We start from the raw sequence: 15,932 nt of genomic DNA on the forward strand, positions 1-15,932 counted from the left end.
TTAGTACAGAAAATTGAACAGTATAGCTTGCAGTGGGCCCATGAAGATGCCAAAAAATGCTTTTTCAGCATTTTGAATTTGGTTTTAGCTATGCTGACATACAAGTAATAAAGAAGATTTAAAAGTTAGAGTATGTTTGTATGATATCAATTCATTTTTCTTAATATAGCTCTCTCATTCAGATTTTTACAGTTAATAGCGTTGCCAGCTGTAGATGAAAAAAAAAGCTTAAGAAAATATATTTATTTTGTATATTTTAGGAGTCTGGCTGTTACAAGTATCACTACCTGTAAATACCTTTTAGGTTTCCTAGGATCTCAAAAAACCTTCCTCCAACTTTAATCTCGTACATACTAGGGCTTAGGAAAGAAATGAGGATGATGTATCACATTTACAGGCTTCACGTTTGGGAATATTTTTCATGCTGCCTTTCCAATCACCATTCAAAGTTGAATAATATCAAAAGTTTGTTTCTTTGCATGATCTAACCCATATTTCTTTTAGATTCATGCTCTGTCCTATTACTTCATATAAGAATATAACTCATAATTTTTTTCTCTGATATTTGTCTCTAACATTTTTCTGATCTGTGCTATCTGTTTCATCTCTTTTTATCTGACTTCATCTTCAGTCTCTCTTTTTTCTCTCCTGAGCTTGTTTCTTTAACTTAATGTCTTTATTTTCACTTGTTCACCCCCTTTAAAAACTTTGTTTCCCCCTTAATCCCTTTTTGGGACTCAAAGCACCAGATCTGTTCGCCTGGTGTGTGGCTAATTTGTGTATCTTGAAAGGGCAGTAAAGATGACAGGCAGATCATTAGTTGTTTAAACCCAATCTCCAAGACTTCTGAAACCACTGGGAACGTTTGCTTCAGCTCCGCAGTGAACTCTGTCTGAAGAAGGTCTCAAATATGTTTGACTTGAAAGTCTTCATTAGACATCTGGCTTTGCAGAAACTCCTTAATATAGGTTTAACTGGAAGTTCAGATTTGTAGTATATTGGTAAATAATGCCATTGTACTGTTTAATATATATGAAGTCATTATGTTGATAAAGGATTTGATGCTGCCAAATGCATCAGCCCTCGTCCACTGATGTACTCTATCACATCCTTCATTTTAACCATGAGTCATTATAATGGATTTCAGAGAGTTGCTTATATCCTTTCAGTTAAGTAAATGCTTAAGTGTGTTTCTGGATTAGGACCAGAGGACTCAGCACCTTGGAAGATTAAACAAAAAGCAAAGAATCAGCAATACTGGCAGCAACAGGCTTGCTGGGTTTATCTGTAAGTCTTAAAACTAGGCTGATTTCACTTTGGATTGGAAAATCTACTCCTGCTCAATTCTCTGCCAATTTGTGGTGCGGAGAGATATCCATCCACCAGATGTGGATTATCTGACTACCATTCTTACTATTTGAAAAACCACCTCAACTGCATGAAAGCAGCCCCGACCAAACGTATTAATAATTAAGTGGCTACGTTCCTGATATGTTACAGCCTCTATGAACTACTTTGCAGTTTCTAAATAAGAAAAAAGATAAATTGCCACATTTGCTTTTTTTTCAGAGAAGTTTGCCCTAAATCAGAATCCTATCCATTTATGCAAAAATCATAGCTTAGTTTAACTTAAATACTTCATTCACCTTCCTGAAAAGCAGCCAAAGCTCCATATAAGGAGAGTTGGTAAAAAACTCTGAAGTGCTCAGCTTTCAGTGAGTTTTAGGTCTGAGACATCTGATCAACTTACTGTTTATCAGCTGAAAATCTGTGTGTAAACTTTTAAGAGGTTAAGCTAAGCTACTTCCTGCAATTTAGAGCATGTCTACAGATAGATACTGCAGCTCAGCTCACAAACCGTGACTTGATTGTTCCTTAGGTTCCAACATTTATAAACTGAAAATTTCCAATCTTGAAGTTGGAATTAAAATCATTTGGGGACCTTTGATATTTCTTTCTAAGCGGTCTGTTTCTGAAGAATAAAAAAATCATGACTTGTCTTTGTAAAATGAAAAATTGAAGGAAGTATTTAAATAGCTGAAAAGAATTATACACATTTCGCGTGTGTGTTTTATGGTCTTCATTAGGTACCTCAGGATGAATGGGGAGGATACCCAGCTGGTGGGAAAGACGAAGAGATCCCCTGCAGAAGAATGAGAAGTGGGAGCTATATTAAGGCCATGGGAGATGAAGAAAGTGGAGACTCTGATACTAGCCCCAAGACATCACCAAAATTAACGGTTCGACCAGAGTCATTATTAAAATCCATTGGACAAAGACCACTGGGAGATCATCAAAAGTAAGTTTCACTATACCTTGTTATACACCTTTCTGAAAGTTGCCATGACCTGGGTAATTTTTCTTTGTGTCTTACTGGTAGTGGCCAGTATCCATGAGAAAATATGATACTGTAGTTAAAAAGCTAACTTTTGTGTCTTTGTTTTAAATTAGCTACAGTTTCTTATGATTACTGGATGAAAAACTGCCATCCTCCTCCATCATGTAAAAAAACCTGCTACTTCAAAAGAGTTTGTAACATTTACTGAAGCAAATATATCCATATATTTATCAAAAGTTTAAAATTCTGACTATTTCTTTTCTAGAAGGATTGTTTTGTTATAAGTCTTTGTTATTTCATTGTTTTCTCTGAAATAGAAAACACACTCTATTCTATACTAGGCATAATAACAAATATATAATTGTATCATATGTTTGGCATCTTCCACCTTTTTTATCAGTACAATGCTTTATGTATCAGCTAAACTGAATCATACTTATGTAAACATATTGTGGAGGGTTTTGTTTGGGTTTTTTTTCATTCATACTACCTACAATATGGCCTATTAAATAACTAAAGCAAATTTTAAAACTATAGGAAAACATGCAGTTATATATGTTTTCCAATAGATCTTTATATTTCTCTCCTTTTTATTCTTTCAATATATTGTTTTATAACTAAATTGTAAGTATACTTCTGAAGACAGTTTCAAAGTGTTAGCCTGATTTCAAATCTGCAGCTTCTATTAATGTGACTGGGTGTTTTTCATGGCTCAGAAAATTGATCTTTTTGCCTGGGAGAAATATATAAAATGAAGAAATTAAGAGTGAAACCTTTGATCAAAGGTTGTTTATTGTTCTGTAGGTAATACCATGCATAGTATACCACAGTGACTCACCTTTTCATAAAATAAAATAAAACAAAACAAAAAGCTTAGGCAAAAAATCCTTTTGGCTTAATTAAATTGAATTAGTTAGCTTGCAATCTGGAAGAAAACCATCGACTTTCACTATTACTGAAGAGAACAGTTTAGAACTCTGTTGTTTCAGATAGCTTTCTCACACATCTCTGTAGGCTCAATTCAGATGCACAAAGGTGTCCGTACCATAAGCTGCTGTAAGATTTCTGAGATACCATGAAAAAAGACTGACAGGTCTCCGCTCTTGACTGGCAACTAAAATCCAGGCAGGATACCTGGCATCTCAAAGGGTGCCAGAGACCTATGTTTAGGCAACTGAGCCAAATTCTGAATGTGAATCTGAAGGATTTGCTAGAATATTAGGTCCAATGATGAAATTTGCTGGCAGCCCTGTACCTAGCTGATTTCCAAAGATGAAGAGATGAGCTCTTAATGACAGTGGTTGAAAGCAACATTTGAATTTTTGATGTCCTCAGTCATTGTATCTGGGCTGAAGTTTGGGCTTGAGGCATGCTGGCTACATTGACTGATTCAGTCCAAATTTATGAAAGTCCCTGAGAAACAAAGAAGGTGGTTAATTTTGAGCTTGTGAGTACTTATCAGGGGGAGTAGAGGTCTTTCAGGCTGAGGAGCCCATAATTTCTCAGCCATGGTGGAGACATATGTTGTAAATTCTTCAGTCCTGGATTTTTTAGTAAATGGCTCTGAAAGCTGTGGGTCCTGAAAAGGGTGATAATCCTCGTGGGATAAGATGTGCTAAGGAAGGGTGAACTAATGTCTGTGGCTTGTTAAGAGTGACCCTTCTGAACGCAACAGGGAAAGAGGAGATAGTTGACTTTCTTAGACTTCCCCACATCAACTGGCTGTCTTCCTGCTGGTAAATCAAACATTTCCAGAACACAGACCTGAGTACGGAAACCTGACCATGTACACTGAGAAGGTTTTGGAGTGGTCCCTGGCAAACTTGTTGCCTGGGTCTATTAGCGCTGTCCCAGCCACTGCCTGGCCATGTTCGGGGCATTGGTGTAGGCCAGGGATCATTCCCAGGAGGCAGTTTGGATGCAGCCATCCTGTTTTGGAGGGTATGCCATATCCATTCTAGTAACGCAAACAAAAACCTTCTCTCAGAGACAGTTCTAACTTTCCAAGTACTTAGACCAAATAAAATGTATTCTATTCTGTTCTTCGTTTTCGGCTACAGTTGGGTCTCCCACAAGTGAATGTAGATAACAGTACAGATTTTCCAGCAAGTGGCAGGTCTCAGTGCCTGCCCTAGACCCCTACAGCTTATAAACAGATCCAGACAGCATCTAGACACACGTATTCAAACAAAGAATGTGTTTCAAGAAAAAAAGTCTTTCTGATCTGTTGAATCCTGAAGGCAGGTGTTTATTAGTAGGTCAGTACCAAATGTTGTGTCTTCTGTCAGTTTTCTATGTATTGCAAATGCACTGCTCAAAATATAATTGATTAAAACACGAGTCTGGATGCTGATGCAGTATGCTGCGGTTGACAGCTGTGCCTGTTCATGGTCCCAAAGGATTTAATGGCATAGTTACCACTAACTGCAGTCAGAAAAGGAGGAAGCTTTTTGTAATACTGTGAAATATTATTAGGGGCTCTGTCGAGAATTTGTCGCAAACACTGCACTAAGAATAATTGAGCAGCCAGGCTGCTGCTGACAGATATCTTTTAAATCCTCAGTTTTGCCTTAAACTGAGGGGCAGCACCTTGAATCTGCCAGCCTAACATACACATTTTTTTCCAGTGAACCTCAGGCAGAAATGTGACAACTATTCTGGTTCTTGTATGTCTGTCTTACAAAAATCTGCAAATTTCAGCAGTCCTAAAGCAGACAGAGAATTTCTCGTCTCACAGGAATACAAAGTGCTGATCCTAAACCTGGGGTTTCACCACAAGGCATCTCCTCCCAGTATGTCCCTGTCTCCGTGTCACTGTGGTTACCTTTTATGTCTGGCAGATTTCTGTGATGGATATGGCAATGGATGATGGTTATGGAGCCTTCCTTCCTCCTCCGGCACAGCTCAGTGATCCCCATGGCATGCCGAGTACCCTTTGTACTGCTGATCATGCTGCTGAGCCAGAAGCCAAGGTTTTGAACAGCATTCCTGCAGGTGTAGCAGGGCTGAAGAGCATTTCTGGCATGTATTAAGAGAAATTATGTAATTCAAGATGTCAGCTCCATTAGCTGGCTTTTTAGCTTGTTTACTAGGATGGAGGCAGCTAATGCACAGGAATAAAATGGGTCTTATACTCCCTTAGTCCTCTGCTTGGGTGACAGGATAGCTCAGAACTGGGGTCTGACAGAGCACCAGTAAACCTGTAATAAAAACTGACTATTGATAGTTTTGGCGGTATATAAACATGCATTGGCTGCAAAACTTATGTAGGTGGGTTTCATAAGAATAAGCCTAGTTTTCTATCACTATCCTGAATGGGATAAAATGAAAATTAGAAAAGCCTTCACTTAACCTTCAACAGACCTTTGACATGTGTGCATGTTTCTCCTCTGAGTTTTATCAGGCATCTTTGCAAGGAGTTTTTTCCCATTTAAATTCTGTTTCTACTTTGACAAAAGTAAGCCCCTATTTTGTTGTTTTGTGTTGCTCAAAGATTCAGCAAATTGAACATTAAAAATTCATAAACAATAAAAATGCATATTTGTATCTGAATAAATGTTTTTATTTAACAACATACAAATAGGTATATGTAACTGATTTAACAGAAACATAAAAATTCTGAAATAATTTCCTTTCAGTTACTGTTGGAAAGGAGTATATTTTATTCCAAGTGGGAATAAAAAAGAAAAAAAACCTGCTGGTTTATGCAGGTGGCAGAAGCAGGGCATATATGCAACCACTGCCATCTGATCACCACCTCTGTCAAACTGCTAGCACAGCCAGCATGACCACCAGCCCGCTTTCAGGCTAGGCCACCCAGCTCTCTTCTAGACAGTGCCCAGGCATGCTTCAGGGACTAACCCTGGCGCATGCAGCCACCCTCTCTATAGGATAAGAAAGTTTAACCATACAGGTCAGTTGGCTGAAGGGTCAGGTAATGGACCTAGCTTATTTCTGAGTATAGCCATAGCCTAAGTGACTCAAATTTTGCTGGATTTTTCAAAAATTAAATGTCTAGATTACTCACTGAAGATAAATGCATTTCAGCTCTTCATTTCTGTTTCAAACAACTGAATAGTATGTTGCACTACTTAGTCCTATAACATCAAGTCGAAGGCCAGTGTAATTTATTATTATTATGAAATTGCATTTGAGTGAAATATAATGCAATAAGGCTTGCTGTGGTGGAGACAGGATACGTATTTGAATCTGCTTCCTTTCCAACTTCTTGCTTCCTTGGAGCAGTGCCAGCAATCCCATTTATTGTGGAAATTATCTTGACTCCCAGTAGTCCTAGGAGAAAAAAAAAACGTTAAACTTTTTAAAATTATTTTTTAATTTTACATTATGATTAGACATACCAAATAATTTGGATGTCAGTTTTTGTATCCTATGAACAAATATAGGGTCTGGGGAGGTGAAATGCAAGCCTTTTCAATTCAGTCCATTGTTTTCTGCCATGCTGTGATGCTACTGGGGATGGGGTTAAACTGTGCTGGAAGGTAGTTTGCGGAAGGTAACTTGTAGAAGGTAGGTAGCATGCTGTTAGGAATTTTCAGTTACAGTAAAGGTCAAAACAGCTGAACATTTTATGGAACTTGTAGCTGAAACAAAGAGAATGTCTGTCCTAAATAAGTTTTATGCAATCCTGGAAGACAGAATGACCCACATGATTTGTAAGGGTATCCTTCCAACCTAGTAAATATCTTTTCTCTGTATTTGTGACAAAAACAAGCAAAGCTGAGAGATGGAAGCATCAGAGACACTGGGATCCAGAAAGGAAAGCTGAAAAGAAAACAAGAATTTGGGACTATGTGATGGAAAAACAATTCTATGACTGAAGATAATATTCCAGTTGTTTGATGATTCTCAGGAATCTTTTTCTCTCAGGAAAATCTCTTTCAGGAAAAGAGTACTTAATATACTGATCATGTAAATGAACAGGATAGCACTGTAGAGATGGCAAGTTCCATTTTCAGTATCTCCTTTTTGAAGTGTTGTGAAAGACTCTGAAAGCTGTCTAACCATTTAGTCAAAAGGGATATCAGCAGCATTCAGCCCAAAGTTAACACACTGTATTTGAAGATCATCCTGGTATCACTCACGCAAATGAATAGTCGTGCTGTGCTGAAGTTTTCCATTATGCTCTGAAGTGACTCATGGGAAACTAGATGCTGCAAACATGAAGATGAAATAGGTTAAGGTACAATATAAAATAAAATCAGTGACAGCAATGTGTACTTTTGTTTTGTGAACCTCTAATGGCAGACTTTACTGTGGCCGCTGGTAGTCCAGATACCTTAGGCTGATGGGTGAGCAGACAGGTAGCAGATGGGAACAGATAGGTAGTTCAAAAGTGTAGTGTTTCAATGAGGAAGGAAATCTGCCATAGCACAAATTATTTGGTGGACTACCACAGTACAGTACCAGTGGTACTTTGATTTGTCTTGGCTATATTCTCCATGTAACCCTCTGCCAGGTTTTGGCCCCTGTATGGAAGTCAGTGTCTCAAACTCTGAGTCATGGTCACAGAGAAAGCAGCCATGCCTCCCTCAGATGTTTAACACCATTGCATCGGATGTTATTAAAGCCCATAGCACACTTGAAGAGCACCATACATGTCCATATTTCAGCCACTCTTCTTCACAGTCTGATATCTCAAGGCAAACCCCACTTCATTCAGTATTTTAAGATAATATGCCTAAGAAAGACCTGAAATGGTTGACATGTTTTCTGGGCTTATGGTAAACCAGATCAAAGCAGTGATCTGAGTTAACAATCACCTTTCCCTGCTCTTCCCCTTTTCAGAGTGAGAGATTGCATTTTTCTGTGGCCATACTAACTTACACTGACTTAAAGAATATCTGCACTATGACCTAAGGCATGTCCACATGTTCTGGTCTGCAGACTCTATTATGGCAACAAAAACTTAGCCAAAGCACACAGTAAGGGGGTTAAACTGCAACAAGAAGATCTGACAGCACTTAATGGCCAGAGTCCTTGGCTCAGCAGGAATCATGGAACAGCACAGGCTCCTCTAATATATGTGGGAAATCTCCATTAAAAAAAAATTCTTACCATTTGTGCTAACCATAGCATACTGTCATGGTTTAACCCCAGCCAGCAGCTCAGCCCCACGCAGCCGCTCACTCACTTCCCCCTCACCAATGGGATGGGGGAGAAAATTGGAAGAGTAAAAGTGAGAAAACTCCTGGGTTGAGACAAAGGCGGCTTAATAGGTAAAGCAAAAGCCACACACGCAAGGAAAGCAAAACCAGGAATCCATTCACCGCTTCCCATGGGTGGGCAGGTGTTCAGCCATCTCCAGGAAAGCAGGGCCCCACCACACGTAACCGTTACTTGGGAAGACAAACGCCATCACTCCGAATGTCCCCCCCTTCCTCCTTCTTCCCCCAGCTTTATATGCTGAGCATGACATCCTATGGTCTGGAATATCCCTTGGGTCAGTCGGGGTCAGCTGTCCCAGCTGTGTCCTTCCCAGCTCCTTGTGCCCCCCCAGCCTCCTCGCTGGTGGGGTGGGGTGAGGAGCAGAGAAGGCCTTGGCTCTGTGTGAGCACTGCTCAGCAGTAACGAAAACATCCCTGTGTCATCAACACTGTTTCCAGCACAAATCCAAAACACAGCCCCATACCGGCTGTTATGAAGAAAATGAACTCTATCCCAGCCAAAACCAGCACATACACTTACAACATGAGAGTGAAAACCAAATGAGAAGTTTGGAAGCACTGCATGAGACCAAACCTCTCTCTTTTTATCCATTTTTGCCCATGACGGTGCCAACGCCATATCATTTAGTGATGGACAAATTTGTGGGTATTTCTCCTAGAGAAATACCACTTTGGTAAGTACACAGGAAGAAGTCTTGATATTGCAGGCTGTAGGTAAGTGTGCACGTGTGGAGGAGTGGGTGTGCTGCCAAAACGTCATAGATTGAGAGTTTAAGCACAGCTTCCTTGCTAGAGAAATTAATGTCCTATTTCAATGCTCTCCATTGCTGCACACCAGTGATGCAAGCCTTCATTAATTTTGAAGGGTAAACTTCAATTCACCATTAACTCTTCTGCATGTTTAAATTAGCAATGGTTTTGAAGCCGTTCCTGAGAAATATTTTCAATAGAAGAGATGGGAAAAATGACTGGAAAAGTAACTCTCATCTTTTATATGCTTTTTATTTATCTTTGTTTTTTCCTCAATCTTCTGACTCTAAAAAGCCTCATTACACACTTCATTAGCAGCTTTCTGAGGCCCTATAGTGTAGTAGCATCTACTCAGAGTCTCTGAGGGGTGAAATTGGAGATTTACTGAGGAGAGTTTGAGGGCTAATTACAAAGCCTTATCAACTAATAATGCAATCAGTGGGCCACTGGCACAGTGATAGTGTTCGCTGCTGCAGTCAATAAGATCTGGGTTAGATTAGTCCACAGGGTTAAGAGGGAATGCTGATGAAGGGCAGCTAGTCATCTGGCTACCTAGGAAGTATCTTTTACGGGGTCAGAAGACGGTCCCCATCCTTTCTTCCTTTGCAGAATAATAGGAAATGCTCTGAAGCACTGTTAGGCACCTTGTTCCCTTAGAAGTAGCATAGTGTGAAACCCAGGGAGTAATTGAGCCCAGATCTCCTGCCTCATTGTAGCAAATACCAGCTTTATGTTGTAGGGCTGCAATGTATTACCCTCGATTAGGGATGGAAGGGGGATCCTAAGGCTCTGAACAAAGTGCAGAGTCTTCTCAGGAATAAAACAGGCTTTTGTCAGAAAGATGCAATTATGTGATGGATCACAGTGAAAATGCGGTAAGATTCAGGCCAGTGTCACAAGCACAGATACTGAGATCCAAGAGAAAATATGTTTCTGGTGCTTATTCCTTCCTGCTTTCAACAAATATGTTAGTTTTACTTTTCATTTGAAAAGGAGCAAGAGCTACTTTTCTCATTTCTTTAGTCTTTAATAAAAACTAAATGAGACTATAAATTATGTGTGTAGAAACACTTCTCTTCTTCAAGCAAGTTTTTGAAAATTAAGATGCTTTTGGTTAAAAAGCAGGAATCCTGTATATATTTTCACTTTTCCAAATTTGACTCTATTTTTTCCCCAGAAATTACATAGTCTCATTAATATCTTCAACTTCAGCATGAGAAGGTGACTTATGTGCTTCAGACCTATTGGCTTTAATGGACTGTATGGTCTGTAGTCTACATTTGTTCTGCCTAATTATGATTTTTTGCATGTGTACATGTATATATACCAAAAGCAAATAAAAGAAAAAAAAAAGTGAGATAGCTTCCTGAAGAAAATGGTCAATATTCCATAAAGGGATTTAGGAACATACATCCAACATCTGAGTTCTGCTTAGGTCCTCAGAACCATTTACTGAACTGCTACATGATGCTTTAAATGCCTCTAACTTTTTGCCGTAACATCTGCCTGAGTTTTGTTGTTGCTGACCAGTTCTCTGCCTACTCTCCAGGGCAAGCTCAAAATAGGATATTGGAACAGGACTTTTAGGATTAGCTGTATGTGCACATCTGTCACCTCTTACAAACAAGAACTCTGAGTTTAGACTTCGCACATCAGACTTCTTTTAATATATGCACATTCTGCGTGATTTGGAGTACAGGCTTGATTGAGCCTACATCGTCTCTATCTTTGCAAGGAGTGATCAAACCACCAGACTGTTTAACTATTCCGGATGATTTCCTCTCATTCTCTTCTGGTTCATGTTGTACAAAATCCCTAAAGACTTACTGATGAGAAAGGTTCTTTCCTACCAGTGATTAGTAGGAATTTCATAAGGACGGGAGCACCAGTCTCCACCTCTTTCCTAACATATTCCTGTAATAAAGCAAATGTTCAATATCTTTCAGGCACCTTTTTAAAAAAAGGCTATGGGTCAATGATGAAAAATATAGGCATCTTAAAAATTTAATTTGGCCCAAATTCTCATATCTATCACTGATCAAAGAGAAGCTCCAGTATGGCAAAGACTAGAAAAGAAATTCTTCTCTACAGATAAATTCACCAGATTTATATGTACTTTCAGGTTTTTCTGAAGAACCAGACTAACTGTGCTATTCCGAAGGGAGAATCAGACTTAATGTCTATACTCTGAGTTCTCCAATGGGCTGCATGCAGGCACATCTGTGCCCCTTTGCAGAGCTCTATTGACTTCAGCAGGGATCCAGAGAGACACAGTATGACTCGCAGCTGCTATACAATGGCACTGCTAGCTGAGGTTAATCATTAGATTCTGGTCGATGAGTTATTTCATGTACCTACAGAGACATAGTTAAGATAGATCCAGATAGAGAAATGAATATCCATTGAAATGCAAATCTCTCAATAAAATAGATTTTGATAACTTATGCTACCTTGCTAATCCTAATGCACCTCCCTTTTCGGTGCCCAAGATGAATCCTTTTACAAATTTTATCTTTTTGTCCCAGAATGATACTTCTGAATTGCATATACTGATTTAAACAGAAGTGATTGTACTTTCTTTAATGTTCCCATTCATTCTCAGATTTTTGGACAAATGCAGGCATGATCATGAAAATAAAAAGGTATGATTTTAGAATATTACAATTCTAAAAATTAATTTGATGGAAAATGGACTTTCTTTATATCTGATGCTCCCTTAATAAACCTGATAGACCCATTCAGAGTCAGAAGGTGACTTTCTTGCTGCAACTTTTAGAGGCCCAGGAAGATTTTAATTCACTTTTGGTACCTTCTTGACCCAGGGTGCAGTGCTGGCTGAATATTTGACAGAGAACAGGTACTCTGGGGAGTGATCACTATTTTGAATGTGAGTAGATCAAGGAATGACCTTGGCAAGTGTACAACATTTGCTGCAATGTTGGCATCATGTTCATACTTTTTTAAGCAATGCTATTAGGTTTATAACAAACTACATGATCTCAATCACTTATTAGAAAATAAAATACAGACAGTAAAAAAAAAAAAGGCAGTGTGACAGAATTCCCTTTCTCAGGACTTGTACACCCCATGTTCCCACTAAGGTCGTCTTGACTTTCAAGTACTGCTGCTCAGGAATCTGAATTTGTAGGGAGAAGTTAGGGGATTTCTTCATTTTGTTTTGACCCTGGCTTAGCTATAAACTGTAAAACCATGTCAGCTTCTAAATCTGGCATTTCAAGGTGTCCTAAAAGTGAAGCCATGTTGTTTTACTATCATACATACCTTTTCACCAAAGGACAAAAAGCTTTTTCTTCTGCAGATGATGCGATGATTGCATAAGTCACAGTACAACACTGCGTGTTGTAATTCTAGCTTACAGTAATACTTGTCATACAGCAACAAGAGACTTCAGGAAACACACCGCAAGCCATCCTGGGTGTTCATCAGCATCTGAACTCAGTGATGACAAAGCATGGGCTGAGTGCTGCACAAAGCGATAGACTTCAAACGAGTGGTGCAAGGTGCTGTGGCACAGACCGCAGCGGGAATGCCTCAAATCCCCCAGCACTGTATGCTGAAGTCGTTGGGCTGCTTCAGACACTATCTGTGGTCATATAAACTTTCCAAAAGTTATAGAAAACAATGGAATGCAGGAAAAAAAAAAACAATGTTAACTATTTACTGTCTATAAAGTAAAGTAAGCATCTTACTCCTTTTACAAATACACAGTGAGTAGAGGAGGAAATAGATGGCTAAATAATAGATAGCTAAAGATGAGGAAATAAGAGTCCTTCCCTTATGATTAGTTAATGCTTGATTGCAGCTATCGGATTAGCTTACATGATTGTTCCTTTCATTCTTCTAAATAGCTCTCTAGTTTTACAAGTCTTCTGTTACAAAGGCGTAAGCGGGGAAAAGATAAGGAGATGTAGATGTGCTCTTCCCTCTCCTGAAATCTCTTGACAAATGTTATCTAATGCTTTTTGATTACAATATAAGTAAATTTAAACTTCTTCCTACATTTTTACTGTACTGAGTCGTGTTAAGGATGGCTACAAGACATGGCAAAACACAGAAGGGTATTTGTTTTCTGGACTCAAAAGAGTAAAAAAAAACTATACTTTTTTGTTTGGTTTTGGTTTTTTTTTTTGGTGCATCTTGTTGCTTATAAGGCTAAAGTAACAGCTATTTTTCAGCAGTTATTTTCCCCCATTCTGCTCTTAAATTTCATTCTTGGTGAGATGTGGTCAAGAACTGTTAGTTTGTACAAGAAGGAGAAGAGTTTGTGCTTTTGTGGCAGCCAGTGTCCCCAGTGAGGGAGTACGATTAGATGGCTGTAGCAGGGGTGAGCTGGACTCTGCTGAGAGACAGAGGTGTTGAGTCCTTGGGAAACCTGCGGGGGACAGAAGTAGGATAAGTGGCCCAGTGCTGGCTTCTGTGATGGTGTTTAGGAAGATCTTGAGCAGGACAACTGTGAGCTGGGAATTAAGAGGATTTTAGGGAGCAGTAAGGGATTAGGATCTGGGTTGGTCAAGAATGAAGGAGAGCTGTATTTGGGCCATTTGGTAAATGCAGGTTCTGGGGCTGGAGGTAGGGGCAGCTTTCAGATAGGAGCAGCAGGGAGTATAAGGTTTGGATACAGAGACCTGAGTTTTTGCAGACTAGAAGAATGCAAGAAAAAGGAGGCAGTGATGCAAGATTCTTAGAAACTGCTAAGCAGGGACTCTTTTTTGGACTGCTGCCTCTTCCCTTATTCTTTATCTATTTTTTGCTGTTAGAATATGGAGCCTAACCTCTTTCCCATTCACTCTATATCGGGGTGGCATGCTATCCCAGGTATGCTATCAGATATACTGTCCCAGATAAGCATGCCATGCTATAGCTCACTTTATGTGGCTATAATACAGTATTTCATCCTCCCTGAATACACTCAGACAATCTGCTGAGTGCTGAAAGTGCTGTTGCAAATTTAGCTGTCTTCACTGGGAGTTCTAAAGCTTCCTTTCTAGAGTAGAGGTTCTCAAGAGCTGCAAGGTCATTACATGGGACTGCCTTATTCCCAAAAGTTTCTCTAGGCTTTGAGCCTTGCTTGCAGCTAAGATACTTCTCATTAAATTTAAGACCTCTTCCTAGCTGCCCTGGACTTCCTCTGAAGCCAATGGAAAAGGCAAAGGAACCCTTGAGGACAAGAAAAGCTTTTAACAGGGAATCCATCCCTAAGATCTTCTCTCTTTGGAAAAGCAAGTGGGAAGAGAACTGACATACCAATTTAATTTTTCCTATTAGTCTCATCCTTTTCCTTCTTTTCCATAGTACCAAACTTTAGAGTCACCTCCTTGATGTTAGTGTGTGTATTTGTTTGTGGTGCTGGAGATGAACTGTCAAACCATCCCATGTGCTCATGCTTGTCTTGCCCTTCTTCAGTGATCAGCTGAGATATAAGATCATCTACTACAGAGCATAAAAGAAAACTATTTTCTTTTATCAAAGTGATAAAGCTGTGGTGTTTTGGAAATGAAGGTCAAGAATTTTGCTCCTAAGATTATAGACAGAGTGGATGTCATTAAAAAGCCAGCTTTTACCAATGTCACATGTGATGTGTGTTTTGTAGCATTGTTGACAAGCATGAAAGTTCCTTGAGCAACAGATAATGACATTTGAGAGCAACTGTCCCATGCAACTTTTGGATCTATGGTGTTTTGGTTCTGGATCATGTTTATAGCAAGGTCATCATTTTTACCATGCATTTACACATTTATTCTAGACGATAACTTTGAGTGTATATCTTAGAAATGAAAACTAATAATTTCTTTTTATCAGGAAGATTTCAAAGTATTAATCAAAGGGATGTGAAATTGCTTTTACAGCCTAATATATGTAACAGTTATTTTGCTACAGTCCTATGAATCAATTGCTCTCCTCTAATAAATGAAAAATTATTTAACTATCAGGTAATGTCCAAACTCATCCATCAAAACTCAGCTGCTTAGCAGTACCATGGAATACTGGGCTTCTTTCCCTAAGAAAGTATTGCTGTAGATATTGTTGATTGTATTTAATGAGAGCAATAACTCACAAGGAACCGGAATGTGCATAATGAAATACTAGGTTGTTGAGCATTACTTAGCAAAGGAGACAGTTATTAGGAGCCAGTTTAAATTAATTAATTATTAAGTAGTTTATAAAATAATTGATAATTTATAATTTCATTCTATTGCTTCTACCTTTTCTTAATGTGGCCCATGCTTTAATGAAGAAACCTCAAACCATCTCTTTCACAAACTGTTTGTGAACTCAGAATCCCAGATTTTGCCACCTGATGACAAGCAGAAGGTCCAGAGGGGACTCATCTATCTGTTTTGAAAAATATTAAATTAACAATACCGGACAGATTTAATAAAGCATATGCAAAGAATCAGAATGACACAAAGCCGGTGACAGTCATCAGCCTGCTGCCTATAGAGGAAAGGAGGTTTAGTTACATCCAGCAACTAAATATAGATAGGGAGACTCTACACCACTTCACCAAATCTATTATATTTGTCTTCATACCTATAGGAACAAAAAAGTGCTGCTACAGTTCTTGTTTTCATCATCTAAAACCAAATTAGACCCACTACCAGACAGCTATCTTAATCTGCAAATCACTTGGACTG

At 38.9% G+C, this 15,932-nt stretch overlaps 1 protein-coding gene across 3 annotated transcripts in view; it reads left to right on the forward strand.

Annotated features, from left to right (window-relative positions):
• Positions 1–15,932, forward strand: part of DLGAP2 (DLG associated protein 2) — a 484,489-nt gene that overhangs the window by 407,811 nt on the left and 60,746 nt on the right. For all 3 annotated transcript variants that reach the window (XM_069805918.1, XM_069805916.1, XM_069805917.1), the window contains one exon: positions 2,088–2,299. In XM_069805918.1, coding sequence (XP_069662019.1) covers positions 2,088–2,299 — 212 coding nt within the window. The remainder of the gene's footprint in view (positions 1–2,087; positions 2,300–15,932) is intronic.

This window comes from Haliaeetus albicilla, chromosome 18 (genome assembly GCF_947461875.1).
Source record: "Haliaeetus albicilla chromosome 18, bHalAlb1.1, whole genome shotgun sequence".
Classification (NCBI taxonomy): domain Eukaryota; kingdom Metazoa; phylum Chordata; class Aves; order Accipitriformes; family Accipitridae; genus Haliaeetus; species Haliaeetus albicilla.